Source organism: Serinus canaria, chromosome 21 (genome assembly GCF_022539315.1).
Source record: "Serinus canaria isolate serCan28SL12 chromosome 21, serCan2020, whole genome shotgun sequence".
Lineage (NCBI taxonomy): Eukaryota > Metazoa > Chordata > Aves > Passeriformes > Fringillidae > Serinus > Serinus canaria.
This window is the reverse complement of record NC_066334.1, coordinates 3,946,489-3,964,932: the sequence shown is the minus strand read 5'-3', so window position 1 is coordinate 3,964,932 and position 18,444 is coordinate 3,946,489. Positions and strand designations below refer to the sequence as shown.

The 18,444-nt window shown below is 48.4% G+C and overlaps 1 protein-coding gene across 6 annotated transcripts in view; it reads left to right on the top strand.

Annotated features, from left to right (window-relative positions):
* CAMTA1 (calmodulin binding transcription activator 1) overlaps positions 1 to 18,444 on the top strand; it is a 242,353-nt gene that overhangs the window by 202,581 nt on the left and 21,328 nt on the right. For 4 of the 6 annotated variants that reach the window (XM_050982727.1, XM_050982724.1, XM_030233537.2 and 1 more), the window contains 8 exons: positions 11,943 to 12,082; positions 12,768 to 12,964; positions 13,313 to 13,391; positions 14,211 to 14,526; positions 14,889 to 15,412; positions 16,552 to 16,739; positions 17,108 to 17,354; positions 18,030 to 18,101. In XM_050982727.1, coding sequence (XP_050838684.1) covers positions 11,943 to 12,082; positions 12,768 to 12,964; positions 13,313 to 13,391; positions 14,211 to 14,526; positions 14,889 to 15,412; positions 16,552 to 16,739; positions 17,108 to 17,354; positions 18,030 to 18,101 — 1,763 coding nt within the window. Of the gene's footprint in view, positions 1 to 3,930; positions 4,218 to 11,942; positions 12,083 to 12,767; positions 12,965 to 13,312; positions 13,392 to 14,210; positions 14,527 to 14,888; positions 15,413 to 16,551; positions 16,740 to 17,107; positions 17,355 to 18,029; positions 18,102 to 18,444 lie in introns of those variants that run through there. The other 2 variants (XM_050982725.1, XM_050982726.1) reach the window with 2 other exon arrangements.

Below are 18,444 nucleotides of genomic sequence, written 5' to 3'. Positions count from 1 at the left end.
AGGTGCTTTTCATCTGCTGTCAAGGCCTCCTGCTGCCTGTGGAGTGCAGCTATAGCATGTGATGGTGATTGATGCTCAGCTGTCTCTCCAGGGTTGGCATGCCAAGTGGGTAGGTTTTGAATCCCTTGTTTGACAGTTCCCCCAGTGCTGCTGAACTGGGAGGAGCTAAGAAGGTGGCTGTGAGTGCTGTCTCTGGTGTCCCTGCAGCTTCTCTGGGTGCTCTTGGTTAGCAGCCCAGCTCTCAATTAGAGGCTGTTATGCTGTGGTGATGGTGGAAGGGAGGGGGACTGCAGCAGTGAACAAACTAGGGCATTGCTAACAGGGAGGGGAAAAAAAAAAAAAGTAAGAGGACCGCTGCATTGCAGAGGCCCTTCAGGGAAAAAGACTGAATAATTATACTAACCATGATTTATCAGAAGCCTCTGCCTTGATACACAGTGCTCCAAAGGGAGCAGATTACACTGTTATTTAAAGGACCAGCTACATCTTCTCATTTACTGCTAGAGAGCAAATGTTAGCCTAGGTGAAAACTAATGTGAGTTGATTCTATCAATTGAATAAATACACGAATCCCTGACTTCTCTGTTTGCTTTAATTTCCCTGCTTAAAATCCTTGCCCTACTGACTGTTACGTAGTCTTGAGGGAAGGTTTTCAAGGAATATTTGTAGTCACAAAATATTGACAAGAATTTTAAAATTCTTTTTAATTAACTCAGTGGAACACTCTGAGTTCCTTTGCATTGTTGAAACACAGTTCATGATTCCAGTTGGAATGACCATTGACAGAGAGAATAGAGCTAACAGCCATACCCCAGGAATACCCTAGAAAAAGAACAAGCAATTTCCATCTCATCTAAGTTTAGATAAACAATTCCTTTCCACAAATTCTTTAAAATAAAGTCAAAATCACTCTACATGTGAATTGCTCTCTATGTTTTCAGTTACATTAAGACAAAAATCACTTTTTTTTGAGCACAGCACAAGTACTTGCCTTTGGGATCAGGGACCAGTCCTGCTAATGACTGGGAAGGGTTGTGAGAGCATCTTCCACCATGCTTCTGCTTCTAGGAACTAAGCCAAGTGTAGAAATGAGCAGAGAAGGAGTCTGAAGGCAGCCTGTTCTGTGCCATCCTCTGAAGGGCTTCTTCCTTCATCAGTGTCTGCTGTGCTATGAAGGATTGTGCACCCTCTTCTGAACTATACAGAGATACTTGTTTTATTCTGAGTTTTCCTTATTTCACACCATGGATGAGTTAGGTCTTTTACAAATGGACAGTTGACACCAGCTGCTGGTGTTCTTGCATTTTTTCTAGTTAATTTGAATAGTGGTATTCTTTCTTTTCAAAGCAAACCTTTTTCTCATAAAGGAAGCACTCTCATGTGATCCTGATCTCTGCTGATGAACTTGGCAGCCTTTTCTGTTTTCTATGTAAAACTCGGTTCTCAGAAGCCATTGTGTGCTTTTATAGTCATTTGATCTCACTTCCCATTCACTGTAGAGAGGTTCTTTTAAGAAAAAAACAAAAACCAAATGAGGCCTGAAGAACTGAAGGCTGAACTGAAGGGCAGAGATGATCTCATGGCAGATGCTTAAGGAATTATAAAGGCATTTCAGTACAGATTCCCAATGGAAAGCACGTTGTGTTTGCCCTCTGCAGAAGCCTTTGCTGCTTTCATAAAATGTCTGTAGAGATAGTGTTTCCTTGGCACAGGATGTGATCAGAAATTTTGTGGAAACGGCTGTGAGTGCTGTTGGCATACACTTATGCATCTGCAGGAAAGAGGACAGAACCTAAAAATAGGGGCAGGCCATGTGTGTACTGATGAGTCAAGTGTGTATGGGTTGGACAAGGGTGTGACTGGCACTGAATGTAAATGGCACTGACGCAGGAGCACCTGACAGGCAGCCTTTCAGCTGCTGCTGGGTTCTCAGTGCGTGATCTGGCTGTCTTTCCCAGCTGGAGAATATAAAAAGACTGGGAGGGATGGGGCATGGTGGCTCGCTTGTGTTAGCATGATGAGGCCATACCAGTGGTATCCAAACTCTCACTTCAGCCTTCGATCATCTGTGAGCAAACTGTGTGTGTGCTACCTGTGGCATTTGAGAGGTACATGATTCCTGTACAGTGGTAATGTTATCACCAAACCCATAGCATGTGTCTGTTTAGTGGGACCAGGTGCCCTTCTTAGCCTGTGATGAGATGCAGGATACCAGAGTTGGGTAGGAGAGTTGGCTCAGTACCAGTGAATGTTTTGCAGCAGTAAGAGACTTTCCATAGGAAAAAAGTCTGTGTTATAAACAGTATTCACAGTTTTTCACTCCTCTTTCCATCTGGGTAAAGATGACTGGTGTTTACATCTTGGATGTTACCGTAAAAGATGATCTGTTTGGGTTCTCTGTGGGAAGAGGGATGAATGTTTTGTACCATGTTAAAAAGCTGTGGTGCAGCTGGCTGGGATATGTGAGCATTGGTAGAGGACACAGATACCTTGTCCCTTGATAGGAGCTATCCAGTTAACTTCTTAAGTTTCTATTCATCCTCCCCTGTACTGACTCCTGTGTAGTGTGAAGCCTTTGTCGGTTCTGTTTATATTCCTGCTGAGATGAGTTTGGTGTTTTTTTCCTTTCACACACTATTATTAAGGACACTGTTTCAGAAAGCCAGTCTCCTACTGCTATGACTGCATTTCCCAGACTGTCCTTTTCCATTTTGATCATAATGTGATTGAATTGAGGCAAGGAGTATTTCATTTCCTATGCTGAGTGCTGTCTTCTGAGCCAGCCTGACTTCATGGTCAGGCGTCGGATATTCCTCTGGGAAGCCCTGTCTGTTCGCAGTCCGATAAGTGAACGTGCCCTGCTGCCCGAGGAGTCTGCCTGGGGGCTTGCGATTCCTGTGGACCGTGGGACTGTACAGTCTCCGAAATTGTCAGGTTTTGCCTTATTAGAGCAATAAGTACAAATACTGTGTGTGCAGCGAAACGAGGAGAACTGTGATAGGAGCGGGAAGGTGACCCATGGATGGCGCGTCCCGGGGCTGACTCGCTCGTGTGCGGCACGTTCCGGGGGCGACGAGCGCTCGGTCCCCGGTGCGGGGCCGCTGTAAACACGGCGGGGCCGCCAATGGGGCCCGGTGACGTCAGGGCAGGGCGGGCCCGGCGGCGGAGCGGAGCGGGAGCGGGGCAGGGCCCGCCCGGCCGCGCCGCGCAGACAATGGGAGGCGGCGGCAGCCGCCGCCCGCCCGCAGCCGCACCGGGCGGGCGCTGAGCGCGGGGCGGGGAGCCCGTCGGACGCGGCCGGCGTCCCGCCATGGGGGCGGCGCGGGGCCCCGGTGTGGGCTGAGGGCGGCGGCGGGACCAGCGCCTCTGCTCTCCGCCCGGCAGCTGGAGCGCCCTGCGGCGCGGTCTGGGCGCTCTCCCCTTGCGAAGTGCCCGGGCTCCCCGGGGCAGGTGCCGGCCGTCCAGGACTTGGGGGTGTGAGAGCGTATCGGGCGCGGCGATGGCTCCGTGGGCGCGCCCGGGGTGACCGGGACGGCCGCAGATTCCCAGCCGCTGCCTGACCCTCCGCCCGGGACGACTCTGCCTTCGCCGGCCGCCGGCTCCGGGGTGTTTGTCACGGCGCAGGGCGAGCCGGGGGGCGGGCGGCAGCCGCGGACCGGCCGCGATCCACCGCGGGCTCTGAGGCGGCGCCGGTCCCAGGGCGAGGAGCGGCCCGCCCGTCCCCGCATGCCGGCCCCTGCCCCCCGGAGCCCGCTGCCGACCCTGGCCCCAGCGCTCGGGCCGCGATGCTCGCGGCCGCTGAAAGGCGCCCGGGTTCGTTCTCAGCCGCGGCCGGGCGGGCCGCCCCGAGCCCCGGCTATGCCGGCCAGCATTAGCCCGGTCAGCCTTAGCCCGTCCGCTGCGGCCGCCGGGGCGCGGGGGTGGCACCGCTGAGACCCGCCGGCGCTGCGACAGGACGGCGGGGCTCTAGTTGGCTGCGAGGATGCGAGAGACGACAAGCAGGTCTGGGGGGAGCCTGCTCTGCCCGCCCCTGCTGCGGGGTCTGCGCCAGATGCTGGCTGGAGCCTCCGCTGATGCCTTGTAGACTCCCAGGTCAGTCCTCTGGTGCCAGGTGTTGTCACATTATTTACCTGGAAGCAGGTAGAGGGACTGCAGAGGGGTCCGGGACCCCCGGCCGTTGCAGGCGGATGCGCACATGTGACAAAGTACTGCTTTCAGTAAGTATTGCAGGATAAAGTGTTGCGCAGTGCTTGTTTGGGTTTAAATCTGCATGCTTCTGTGTCGTGCCTCACTCTGCTGCACTTCCACAGTGACTGCACGCCTTGCTGCTCGCTGTGCTCCCCTCGCTGTGCCCCCAGCCGTGGGACGCGGTGGTATTTTCTTGCACTCGCCCTGCTGTGTTGGTCCTCAGCCCCTCCCGAGTGATGCTGCGATGCAGGCTCAGAGTTGTGACAGCACTTTAATTGTAGCGTCACGTGTGCACCAGGACACATTACATCGGAGCGCCTCCAGCTCGCAGCCTCGTGTTCTGAGCTGGTACGGCACCGAAGGAGGTCGGTAGCCCAGACCTTCTTGGGGATCTTAGGGATGCTGGAAGCACACGCCTGCTCCACACCACGGTATTGGAAAACTTGTTTTGCAGCGTGCTTTGCCAAAAAGAGTGTGACTAGGAAGAAGACTTCAGGAGACTCTGTGGACTGCTTGCAGTTTAGATGGGGTAAACATGACTGACGTCAGACTTGATGAAAGCTTCCAGCAAAGCTGACCTATTCCAGTGCTTCAGTTTTGTAGCTTGCAGCAGTTCCTATTTATCTAACTTTGCAGAAAAAGAGGCCATTTTATAGCATGCTGCTCTTCAGTCTGGTGATTTCGGCGTGAGTATTTTGACTCTTGAGGTTGCAGATTTAAGGAGAGAAAACTTGGGTCAGTATTGTTACCATATGCATACATAAATATCATATACAGCACTGTAAGCACAGATACTGCATGTGTGGCATGAGATGCTTTTTTTCCCTGTCTGTAGTCCTTTAGCATGTAACCCTAGGAGGAGGAAATCTCCAGGAGCCCTGGGTAGTAGCACTGGGCAGGTGAGCAGCAGCACAGCACGTTCTCCCAGGCTGTTGCTGTTGCACACATCCAAGAGCATTTTCCCCTTACATTTTTCATAGTATTGGCACCTGTCAGGTCAGTTTCTGATCTGAGATGCAGAGACTGACCTTAGGCAGCCAAGTTTTTTTACAAATTACAAAACAGCACAAGAAGCAATGTCTTTAGCAGTGTGCCCTACTCTAAAATATATAAAGTAGACATGGCATGTTTAAAACTTTCCTTTGTTTCCTGAAGCAGCTGTTCCTGGATAGCATTAAGATGTTGCCCTCTCTAAGCCCTGGGGAAGAGAAGCCTGAAAAATAGGGCAGCAAGTGCTTTATTGCTGTTGGTATAGAGACTGCCACTTGGGGAAGAAGTCAGCCTGAGCAACCCTCTTGCTTCTCTTTCCTAGTAATGGCGTGATAAAGTAGAGAAGTACCCTGTTGTGAGGGAGCACTGGCTTCTGGGGATTACAGAGAGGAACAGAGTGATCCCAGATGGCATGGGAGTAATAGCTAGAGTCCTACAGCACAGGAAGAACCATGGGGAAAGTGTTGACAGTAAGAAATCATGCCTTGGGCAGGTGCATTAATGGCTTAAAATCACTGACAGTACCTGTGTGTGCAGGTCTGGATGACTTCATCATTCCTGCCCACGTCCAGAGTTCATTCCTTGGGTGAGAGCATGGAGTTTCTTCAACTGCTGCTTAGGCTCAGAGTGTACAATACAGTGTTTTCCTCATCTCATACCTCAGTATTGTGGCATTTCTCACTGATCAAAAGCCCTGGAAGTGACCTGCCTCATTAATATAAATATGCATTTGTCCTAGAATATGAATTTTAAATTCTTTCATTTGCTGGTAGAGGCTGTGACCTGTAACAGCTCACTGCTAAAGAGAGGTTCTCATAAGGGGTGTTGAGGATGTAACCACAGTTTTATTTCAGAAATAGGTGTTCCTGCAACAATGCCACCTCAGAAATCAGCATTAAATGATAAAATTGTTACTGCAACATGAAAGATGTTCAGGATTTGTACTGTACAGAAGAATTGAGCAAGATTTTGTAGACCAGTGACAGATGATTTGCAAAATAGAAACAGAGCAGTGGCACTGTGAGTGACGTGGCCTTAGACTGCTTCCATCCCCACCCACAGCTTGTGCTGTATGAGAAAATATGGTGAGAGAATTCTGGCTTGCTCTGCAAAACAGAAAAATGTCTTCATGCTGCATGGCTTTTTTTACATGCTCAGCTGTCACACTTGTTCAGTTCAGTCTGTGTGTGCTCACGCAGGGAATGATTTAATACAGATACTGCTGCTAAAGAAACAGCACAGGCTGGGAAGCCAAAGCCCTCAGAGTGGCTCCTCCACACCAGAGTATCTAAGCACAGTGCTTGGGAACATGCAGATCTTGCACACCCCTGTTAGCTCAGTGTTCAGGATTCTGTGGGGCAATAATTACATGCTGGGCAGATGCAGCCCCAGTGGAATGTGCAGGAGGTCATGGACCCTCATCCTTTAGTTCTTTTAGCCAGGTACTGTCTGTCAGTTTGGCTGGGCAGCATGTTAAAAACCTCCAGATATCCAGGGGAGAGTGTGAAAAAAGAGCAAGTGTTGTTAACACTGCTTGCTACTGAGAGCTGCCCATTAATTTTTCATCTGTATTTTCAGCAGTATTTCCCTGTAATAGTTCTGGCTGCACAGCCAAGTCATGTGTGGCACAGACAGTTTCTTGCTGTTTGAAGCTTGCTTGGCAAAAGGACTGAAGATCCTTGGGGATGTGTTCTTGTCTGGTACAGCAGTGTGCAGAGATGAGAAAAGCAGCTCTCTGTGCTCATTTCTTAAAACTGGCCTGTTAAGCAGAGGAGGGCCTGTGACTTACTGCTGTGCCTTGCTATTCTCTTAGCTCTGTGCCCTGGGCTGTGGTGGTGTTCTGGGTACCACACAGAGGAAGTGTAGAACTGATGTTTGATGAAGGTGTGCCTTTACTACCTGTGGTGTTCTGGGTACCACACAGAGGAAGTGTAGAACTGATGTTTGATGAAGGTGTGCCTTTACTACCTGTTGTAATAAAGTGTGGGCAGAGGCAGTGCTCTAAGCTGTGCCTGCCCATGGGGGACAGCTCAAAACCAGAAATCCTGCTGTTGGAAGAGGCTTTGGGTTGGGCAGTGGGGAGGGCTGTGCAGAGGCTGTTGTGGGGGTGTAGGTGAAGTGTTTGCAGGTGCTGTGTTTTAGCCCCCCTGTCAGTACAGGGTCTGTGCAGTCAGGAGCTGTTACCAGGCTGCACAAGGCACGTGCTTCTGCAGCCTCCACTGAAAACTTGTGTCACGTAAATGGCTGGCATCTGTTCAGATCCTTACTGAGGATTTCAGTGTTTATTGGAGAGCACTGAGGGAGAAAATGGAGGTGTGGCTTCCAGAATCTTGGAGATTGAACTAACTCCTCTGCTCCCTGCATTTTCCACTCTCTGTGCCTGCTGTGGTGGCTTATTGAAATGTTAACACAAGTGTGCTTTAAATTCATTGTGGAGGGATCTGGGTTAAGAAATCACCACTGGATTAAACGAACCCTGAAATAAATAAATAAAGGTAACATTAAACAATATCCAGCTTGTCTGCATGTAACTGTGCAAGCATACAGGCTGTAACTCTGTAAGATGCTGGCTGATGTAAACAACCATGTATCCTTAGAGGATTTCTAGCAGCATTGTTCTGCATCTTTAGATGGATTCAGTGCATAGCCTGCTGTCATTACTGTGATCAGTAGTAGGCTCTCTCACAATGCAGATGGAAATGAAGCTTGTTCTGCACTTGAAAGATGGGTCATGTTTTAGGGAAATGATTATGAAACTCAAATCAATTGCTTAGTACTGGTCAAAATCTGACCAGGCAGCTCCTCCCTGTCCCTCCCTGCTGGGACAGTTCAGCTCCCCTCAGGTTGCCACCACCTCTCCTTGTTATGCTAGGGGAAAGATAGTGAGAAGTAATTTTGCTGTTACATTGATATTGTGGAATTTGAAGAATAGTAATTTCCATGAAAGATACAGTGTTCATAATTTTCTGTGAAATTATTCTGTCTCTTGGAGATACAGAAATGTGGTTATTGTCATCACCTTTGGTGGAGGAAGCCTTGAAGAACACCTTGAGAAGCACTCTCTGTAGTTTCCTAAAGAATATTAGAACGTTTCTTAGATTGATATGTAGTGGAAAAACTCAATAAATGCACAAATTTGCATGTCTAACTTTTTAGCTCGCTAAAAGATTTTAAATTCTATCATCAAAACCAAAATTTTTGGACAAAACCTTAAATATATGAATATGTTAGTATCCATGTGGATCTTTGTTGCCTTTGGGCAGAGTGAGGGTGCTTCCAGTGCAAGACATTTCCTTGGGTTCAGGCTGTTTAGATTTCCTGTACAATGTAGCAGGAGAAAAACTTATTTGGACCTGATCTTTATGTTGTTGAGCTCTCATCCTCAGTGCACTGCAAGAGACTTGTTTGTTATGAGATCTGGTGGCTGTAAAAGACAAGAATGTGGAAACTGTTCCTGTAACTTCAATGCCTGTTAAGCAGGTGGCCCTGCAGAGACCCCCTGAAGTGAGGAAGAGAGGAAAATGAGAAATAACAAAGGATAAAAGGTCTTGAACTTCTCAGAGTGCTAGCTGTGACATTCAGCCCTGTGGTTGTTGTAGCTCTTCTCTCAGGCATTGCAAGGTGCATCAGCAGTGTGTGAAACAGCTGGACATGGTCCAAAATGCTGCTAATCTGGTGTGAGTTCAGGGCTGGGGTGGGAAAGGAGCCTTTTGCCTCACTGCTGAGTTCAGGAGAAACCTTGGGGGAAGTTGTTCTCTCTCTCACTCCCTCCCTGCCCCTCCCTTTTTTTCTTTTTTTTTTGTGTTGTGGTTTGGGTTTTTTTTTTTGTTTGTTTGTTCAGGGTTTTTTGTTTGGTTGGTTTTTTGTTGTAGGTTTTTTTGTTGTTGTTGTTAGTTTCTTGGGGGGTTTTGTTTGGTTTTTTTGGTTGACTAGTGCAGTGCATGCACTTCAAATGACCAGGGTTCCTTTTGAAAGGGACATCTTGGTGTCCCTTGTTGACACTACAGAATGATGAAATCACTATACATAAATAATGTTGGAATTGTCATCACTTGTGGCTTGCTTGGGCACTGATTTTGTTCACCTGGGAAATGGGCAGCATGGGGACACCTTCCCTGCACTGCTGCCCCACTTAGCTCATTTGCTGCCTGGAGCTTTTTCATTTGGGGGCACACCCTGATCTGGGTAAATTCTGGTGGTCCCTTCTAGACACAGGGAGGGCTCTGGCCATGCTGTGCTGGTGCTCCAGAATGTTTGTTTCTACTTCCCATTTTACCAATAGCAGCATATTTCTAAAATGCCTGATCTGGTCAGAACCAGTTAGTCCTGCCCTTATTATTTCCAGGAGCACTGCCAGGTGTGTGAATAGGAATACCTGGGAGCACCAGATGTTTTGAATTCTGTTTGCTAAGAAAAATTCCCTGCTTTCATTTCTTTGGTGTAGTGTTTTGTTTAGTGTCTGGGCACACTGGTGGGTGACAGGTATAGCTTTGGTAACTTCAGTTTTCTGACAAAAACTGACAGGAAGTTCTCAGTATCTTTGGGATCAGGAAAGGTGGAGGCTTCACACATTACAGATCATAAAGCCCAGAGAGAAGAGCCTGGAAAATAGTCACAAGCATAAGGCCATCCATTTCTGTTCCAGAGTGGCTCCAGATTGGGAAAAAAAAAAAAAAAAAGGGCAGAAAATGGTAATCTGTACTTCTGTGTTTCACTGGAATTGTTTTCTCCTTTTGTGTCCAGGTGTACAAAATTGTTCTCTCTGGACCCTTAAATAAGTAGGAGCAAATCCCAAAATCTTGCAGCCCTGAGCTTGTTGGTTTATTACTGCAGTTCAAGCCAAATTTCTTCTTTTAGAAAGATGCTGCATGTGCCTGTACAAGGCTGAGGGCTCAGATGTGATACCCAGTGTGGCTTGCTGCTCTCAGCTCTAATGAATGCAGGTGCTGGTAGCCAGCTGGGAGAGTGGCATTACCTGTGTGGAGCCCAGGTGCCTGGGCTGTGTTTGCACAGGGAGGGGAGGCTCAGCAGGGCCAGGTCTGTGCCAGTCTCTGCAGTGGACGTGCTCTGCCTGGCAATGGGGAGGGAGGAGACAGCGGTGTGGACTGCACTGCAGCACACTGCAGCACTCCTGGAACAAAGATCTGCTGGGCAAACAGGGCTGCTGGTGCTGCTGTGTGCTGACCACAGCTGAGGGACAGGGCCCTGACACCTCATCAGTACCATCAATGTGTGGTGATACAGCTGCCAGTCCTTTCCTTGGGGCTTTGCAATTAACAGGACAAATGAAGGATTAGTGAGGCACTGATAATAAATCTTTTGGACTAGTGAGCTCACCTCTGACATGAGGTTAGATGGGAGGTGCTGGCCACAGTCCTTTGTCCCTGGCTCTTGAGCAGCCAGAGGGGGATGCTGAAGCTGGCCAGAAGGGAGTGGAGCTCTTGCCTGCTGTCAGACCACAGCAGCCTCTTGGTGAGAAGAGGATGTCTCCAGTCAGTGGAGCTGAGCTGTCTTGTACCAGTGGTCCGTAATATTGTCCTTAGTGCAGCTCAGCAGAGATCCACATCTCTGCAACATCTTCTGCTGAGAGCTGTGCCTCAGTGTAGCATATGAGTACTCCTACAGCCTTCCAGGGAGGGCTCTGTGTTCTTGAAGAAGACTGACATGTTTAAAACTTCATCACAGTGTGTCTATTTTAATGCACATACTCCTTTTGCTGTCACTGGCAGTGGTGCTGGGTTTCTGAGTGTTCTGCACCTCCACACCATCTCTATGGGTGCATGAAACTGAACAGTATGGGGGCTGTCTCTCCCTTACAGTTTACTACCTGTGCTCTTAGCATGATGTCAAGATTCATTAAATGTTCCCTATGCACAAAACAGCCCTGCCCAGCTTCACATGAGCTGCATGAAACTGCAGAAGGAGCTTTGCATTTGCAGCCATTCCCTCTGCACTGACTGGCCCTATCCAGAGAATCATTGCCTCAGCTGATCTCTACAGGATCAGGTTTAATCTGTCTGAACCTCTCTGCTCCACCATTCAAGCCTTAGTAGCTGTAGGACAGTGCTGTGTTAAAATGCAAGGAGGGGAAAATCAATAACACAGATTTCTGCAGGGACCAGAGGGCTCCAGAGTTGCATGGCTTTCCAGAGTGGTGTTACAGGATTGTCAGTGCCCATACACCAAATTCTGGTGGTTCTGTTTCTGGCACTTAGCTGAAGCTGTTTTCCAAGAAAGGGGGCCTGCCAGGAAAGAGAAAGTGCCCTGTTAAAGGCTCCCTTTCCTAAGCACAGAAGGAAGCAGAGAGTCTTTTTCTTTCAGATACCATTATTGCATGATTCCAGGATGCAAGCCAAGCTGAATTCAGGACTGTATTAAGAAGGGTTGACTCTAAAATGGCAGATGTGATCTTACTGAAATGCTCAGTGAATGGGTATATTTGCTTAGAGTTTGTGTTTTGAAAGACTTTGCATTACTCCTTGTATTGTGTGCCTACAGCTGGACTCACAGGGAAAGGGATTTGTCTTCTGCCTGCATTTTTCATTTTTCTGTGTGTTTTCTGTAAGGATGTTCTCTGGAATTGCAGTCAAAGGGTTGCTGCAGGAAGTTGAAGAGCTAGGATGAAGAGCACTTGTACATTTCCTAGCAGAGCAAATCTCCTCTCTCACTTCCAGAATAGCTGTTTGTGACTTCCTGTAGTTGGCTGTCAAAACCTGAGCTTCCTTTCCATGGAAATGTCCTTACTGTGGCTTTCTCCAACCCAGATAACCAGTTCAGGATGTCCATACTGGAGCGACTGGAGCAGATGGAGAGGAGAATGGCTGAAATGACAGGCTCCCAGCAACACAAACAAGGAGTAGGAGGCGGGAGCAATGGGAATGGGAACAGTGGAACACAGGTGCAGGTATGAACCTTTCTGTGTCCAGACACAGCTTTGTGCTTTCTTACCAGAGGTTTTTTTAGGGGGTGGGGTTTGGGAAGGGTCATAGTTTGTCCTAAGTAACAAGTCTGGTTTGTGAGTGTCTAACAGCAGCTGGTTTTTGGTCACATTTGTTACTGTGTGAGTACTTGTAGAAGTGGAAGGCTGCCAATTCAGGGCAAGCTGCAGCTCCTCTCAGTAATAGTAGCTTCTTCAAGCCAGGTCTCATAAGCTCTTGGAGGTCTATTACTCACCTAAGATAGCTCAGCTACTTTTGGAGGCATAAAATCAGCAGGATGGCTTCTGTCGCAGTGTTGGAAACAAAAAGGTTTAATAAAAGGCAAAATAACAAACAGAGAAAAACCAAGCTATGTGCACGAGGTTCGTGCTAGTGGTAAAACACCTCACAAAAGCCACTAGTTTCTTTGTTCTCTTCTTTTTCTAGTAAATTGCTCAGGTGGGACTTTTTGGCTTCTGTCTAATTAGCCATCCTTAAGTTTTAAATTAAGTCCCCAGGGTCCTATGAAGTGTCTTTTTCACTTAATCGAGGAGAGAAACTTCTGGGCTTCTTTCCTTTTTGAGAGGACAAAGGATAGTTCTGTCACTCCATCAACAGAGGGCACATTCCTATTCCTCTCCGTGGTTAACTGGGATGTGTGTGGTGTTCCAGTGCGTTTCTGGGACTGGGACCCTGGGCAGCTGCTTTGAGAGCCGTGTGGTGGTGGTGTGTGAGAAGATGATGAGTCGTGCTTGCTGGGCGAAGTCCAAACACTTGATCCACTCAAAGACTTTCCGAGGAATGACCCTGCTCCATCTGGCTGCTGCCCAGGGCTATGCTACTCTCATCCAGACCCTCATCAAGTGGCGGTAAGACCCAGCCTGCTGGATTCTGGCTGTCAGCACAGGCATGGCAGGAGCATTTATAAACTCTGCTCAGTCCATGTTTCTGGTTGTCTTGTACAAAGAGCCAAGCCCCTGAACTTGTTTCCATGCCCTGATCTGATGGGACCTGTCTCTTGAGAGCTGCTGGATCTATCATGCTCTTCATGCCTGTGGTGGGGGCACTGTCTGTAGTAAATACACACGTTGTGGGCATGTAGTAAATACATGTGTGTGGCCTCTTCTCTGTGGTACAGTGCTTTGGATAAATCTGTGCTTAGACAATGGTCCTGACATGGCTAAAGAGCATCATTCCTTCTCTTGTTTCCCCTGCAGCACCAAACATGCAGACAGCATTGATCTGGAGCTGGAAGTTGACCCTTTGAATGTGGATCATTTCTCCTGCACTCCTCTGGTAAGAGCAGGGTCTGAAACTTCTGAGAGAGTCTGAGGGCACTTTGGGGAGTTCTTTCTGATGTATTTTCCTAAAGTATTTCACTCTCTGTAGAGTGCATGTTCCTGCTGTGTAAATGGTAAGACATGGCACTGTCAGCTTCCTGGCATTTTGTTGAGAGAGAGCACACAGAACAAAACTTTGTCATTGAGAAACATGAGAAAAGCAGAGAGACAGATGGTTCTGGTTAGTGTTTTACACAGCATCTAGTCTCCACTATCATGGTGTGAAAAGGACTTTACATGCCTTCTTTCACATTGTCCTCTGCGACTGTTTAACTGTAGAGGTTGTAAAGTTATAAACTGTCTTGATTACTGGAGTAATGAAATCACGATTGAGAACTTACACAAGCAAAAAGCCAAAACAGATGGAACCAGAACTGCCAGTTTACAACTCAAGAGTATTGATTTTATGGTTTCCAACCTTTGACCCTGTCTGCATATTTCTGATGTCAGAGATTCTTTTGTGTATGAAGCTATTCTGTCTCTGCAATGATGTCAATGTCACTAAAAAACCCCAAAACAGAAGCAACCAAACTGTCAGCTTTGTCAGTTGGAGGTTTCTCTGTTGTATGAGGGAATAGCATGTATTCAGTTCCCTATGTTGGGTTGGGTTGGTTTTGTTGGGTTAGGACATTTGCAAACGTGATCTGCTGGCCTTGAGCATGTCATGGTTTTGTCTATCTGAAGAGTTTTTCCTTGAGCTGGGAACAGAATCCACTGCATTAACGAGAAAGGAGAAGGCAGGTCTCCAGTGGGTCAGTTACCTTTTCTTCTTTAGATGTGGGCCTGTGCCCTGGGCCACATGGATGCAGCTGTTGTGCTGTACAAGTGGGACCGCCGAGCCATCTCCATCCCGGACTCCCTCGGGAGGTTGCCCCTGGCCATCGCTCGCTCTCGGGGCCACGTCAAGTTGGCAGAGTGCTTGGAGCAGCTCCAGCGAGATGAGCAAACTCAGCTTGGGCAAAACCCCAGGATTCAGTGCCCCTCGAGCACAGACTCCAACACAGAGAGCTGGGTGTCCCAGTGGCACAGTGAGCTTGTTGCCTCTCAGGAGCCTCAGAAGGGAGTCACAGTGATTTCCAGTACAAACACAGGTAAAGCATCCATTCAGCTCTGTTTTTCTGACATTTAACATGTGAAAATGTGGGGGCAAGGAGCTTGCCTGAGCAGCAGGTGCCACCTGTAGCCTTGCTGTCCATGCTTAATTCTTTTCTGGTGCTACATACACTTGCATAAGCATTAGGAAGAGGAGTGAATGCCTGCTTTGGAAAGACTTGTGTATCTTAGGGGTGGCTGAGACTGTATCCTCCCTGGGTGGTTGTTACTCCCTTTGCACATCCTCTCAGGTGTCCACAGAGCACAGCACAAACTTTGGCCTGAGGCAGAATCTGTTGATGTTCCTGTAGCAGTCATGAGCTGCATGTTTAGTTTTGACCATTGATCTGTTTGTTTACAGAGCTGAGGCGGCCAAGATCAGAACCTTCCAGCTATTACAGTAGTGAGACTCAGAAAGATTACCCTGCACCCAAGAAGCATAAGCTGAGCCCTGAGTATTTTCAAGCCCGGCAAGAGAAGCTGCTTTCCACTGCACTGAGCCTGGAACAGCCAAGCATTAGGAAGCAGAACTCCAGCTCCAAGCAATCCTCCACTGAGACAATCAGCCCCAGTGAAGGGCTGAGGGACTATGGCCGGGAGCTCTCCCAGCACATCCCAGAAGTTACTGGGTACCGGGGCTCTGGCAGCCAAGCAGGCATCAAATGGAACCCAAAAGACATTTATATTGGTGTGTCTGCAGTGCAGGTGGCAGGGAGCCAGAAGGGCACTGCCCTGGGGAAGGAGGCCGTGGCCCATCGGCTCCGCCAGCGGGAGCAGATGAATGTGTTGATGATGGCCGACAGGGAGATGGTGGATGCAGAACTCTTGTCCTACAGGGACAGCGCAGGGGATGAGGACTGTTTACACCACATGGATGAACTGCAGGTAAACCCTCCCACAGCACCAGGATCAGCAGCCTCATAGAGCATGGAGATTGCACCTCCTCAAGGTCAGAGGATCCTGACCTTGAGAAGCTCCCATGGAGGCCTCTAGAGACTCTGAATTGTGCTTTGAGGAAGGAGGTGGTCACACAGTCAATGTATATTTTCTTCCAATTTCAGTCCAGACATAAAGGCTTATGGTTAGCATTTAGGGTTGTACATTTCAACAGCGTACAGAATGCACAAAATTGTTTGCAGATGTGCAAGGAAAAAGGAAAAAGCAGAGCCTGATCACAGCAGTGCATGTGACTCAGGTGGCCCTGTAGTCCTATGGGAACTGGGCTGAAGTTCCTACAGAGACAGTGGGAGAGAGGTAGTGCTGTAGTTGCAGACCAGGCCTCTGCACTTCAGAGGGAAGGAGGTAGGAAAGAGTGGAGAATGGAAGAGACAGTGTGTTTGGGGAAGGAAGAATCCCACTAGGTATGGAATAGAGGAAATAAAAATATAACAGAAGCAGGAGAGATATATGAGAGATAGTCACTGGGAGAAAGATACTGTGATTGCCTGAGCAAACTTACCTGTTCTGCTTTGGCATCTCTGAGTGTTCTCCTCTGACTGGTGTAATGGGGTGAAGCAGAGCATTGCAAAACAAGAATAGTTTTCTGTTCCCTGAGTTGAAAACTCCTGTGAAACTTGCTGAGCTGAGGGATACCATTCAGAAGAATTCCTGACAATGTTTTGTCCCAGGATTTTTAACTTCTCTTGATGTGCCTTTATTGTCCTGCGGCGCTCCACTGCACATCTCAGCAAGAGTGGCAAAGTCACTTTTCCTTTGGAAATAACATACCAGTGACAGCTGTAGAGGGAGGGCCCAGAGACCTTTCTCCAGATCTCTTGGGCTCCCCACAAAGGGAAAAAAGAGGTCCGGGGAATATGAAACCATGCAATGCTTGGTCTGAAGAGGCAGAAAAGCAAATGAGCACTGGTTAATGGATTTCTCTCCACTGCTGAAACAAACAGTAGACTCCAGCTTACACAGGTTTGGGCAAAATGGGGAATTCTGTCTAAAGCTGGGCTGTAACATGGAAGCAGAAGGCACCTTCTTCCAGGCAGCTGAAGTTTGCTGTTCTTTCCCCTTGGCAGGTGAACATGATGACACTTGCAGAGCACATTATTGAAGCTACGCCTGACAGGATCAAGCGAGAGAATTTTGTGCCAATGGAGTCGCTGCTGGTGGAGAGGACAGACAGTGCTGCCATGAGCACCACCATGAGCTGGCTGGCCAGTTACCTTGCTGACGCCGATCACTTGCCCAGTGCTGCACAGATCAGGTCAGTGAGAGCTGTGAGGTTGCTCTGGGTTTTGATGTGTGTGAATGCTGGGCAGCATGTTCTGACTCTTCAGCCTGCAGGTGCCAGTTCTCAGTGAGACTCAGCTCTGGTCTTGCTGGCCCAGGCACACTCTTGTGCTCAGATGTATTGTTGCCAGCACAGCTACAAATTCATGGAATGGGGTTTTCACTCCAGCACCACATCTGTGCAGTGCAGGACAGGCAGGCTCAGGGGTGTGGGATGTTGCTTGGAGAGTGAGACAGGAGCATTAAGTTCTGTCTTGAACTCAGAAATGTTGTTGTCCTTGTCTGTGATGCCAGCCCAAGAGCTTTGTAAGCCAATGATTCCTACTGTGATTGGTGTTTCAGAAGTCTGTATAGTGAACCCCTGACCCCTTCTTCGAACACCAGCTTGAGCCCTGCAGGCTCACCAATCAGTGAAATAGCTTTTGAGAAACCCAGCCTTCCCTCGGCAGCAGACTGGTCTGAATTTCTGAGTGCATCCACCAGCGAGAAGGTAGAAAATGAGTTTGCACAGTTAACTCTGTCTGATCATGAGCAGAGAGAACTCTATGAAGCTGCCAAACTCGTCCAGACAGTATTCAGGAAATACAAGGTATGTGGCTCAAATGTCCAGTGTCTTCCTTGATGGGTGTGTGTGAGAGGAGAGAGATTATAATTTGTTACAAACCAAAATGTGGGTAATATCCACTCCAGGGACAAAAATACAGTTTCTACCATAACCTTTTCAATGCTTCTGACATTTGCTTGTTGATATTTGCCCAACAAATACTGTGTAGGAAGTGCATGCCATGCTGTGGCAGACCAGCACTCACAAAGCACATCCTCAAAATGTACCCCAGAGGTTCTGCTTAGTTACCCATTTGGTGTAAAGATGCATTTTGAAGGTTTGTTCCTTGTGAGTTGACAGCAGAGGCATCTCCATGAAATTCTAGGCCTGAGTTGGACCAGGCAGCGTTGACAGGAGAGGTTTGCCCTGCAAGCAGCCAAGAGCCAGGTCACCTGTCCTGGGGACAGGAGAGGTTTTCCTTTCAAGCAGCCAAGAGCCAGGTCACCTGTCCTGGGGACAGGAGAGGTTTTGCCTTCAAGCAGCCAAGAGCCAGGTCACCTGTCCTGGGGACAGGAGAGGTTTTCCCTTCAAGCAGCCAAGAGCCAGGTCACCTGTCCTGGGGACAAGAGAAGTTTTCCCTTCAAGCAGCCAAGAGCCAGGTCACCTGTCCTGGGTTTTGGTGCACTCTGCCTGATGCTGCTCCTTCCTTTGTCCACACAGGGTCGTCCTCTCCGGGAACAGCAGGAGGTGGCTGCTGCTGTTATTCAGCGTTGCTACCGAAAGTACAAACAGGTAATCAAGCAAATGAAATCTTATGAAGCACGTGGAAGTGCCTTGAATGCAGCCTGTTGTAGTGGGCATTGTCCCACTGTTCCTCTCCTGTGCTTTTCAGCATGCAGTAGTGAAGTACCTTGTTCAGGCAAAATGGAAAAGGGAAGATTTGTGCTCTGAATCTTAGTTTTGGAGGGAATCCTTGAAATTTGTTTGTGATAATGCCTGTGGTTTTGCTGTGAGATGGAGGGCTGTGATGTATTCCATATTGGCCTTTATGCATGCTACAGCCTGAAGATTTTCTGACTAGTTGCTTGCCAAATTTCATTGTGAAATTGAAGTTGGTTTTGCCTTTGATAAAGGT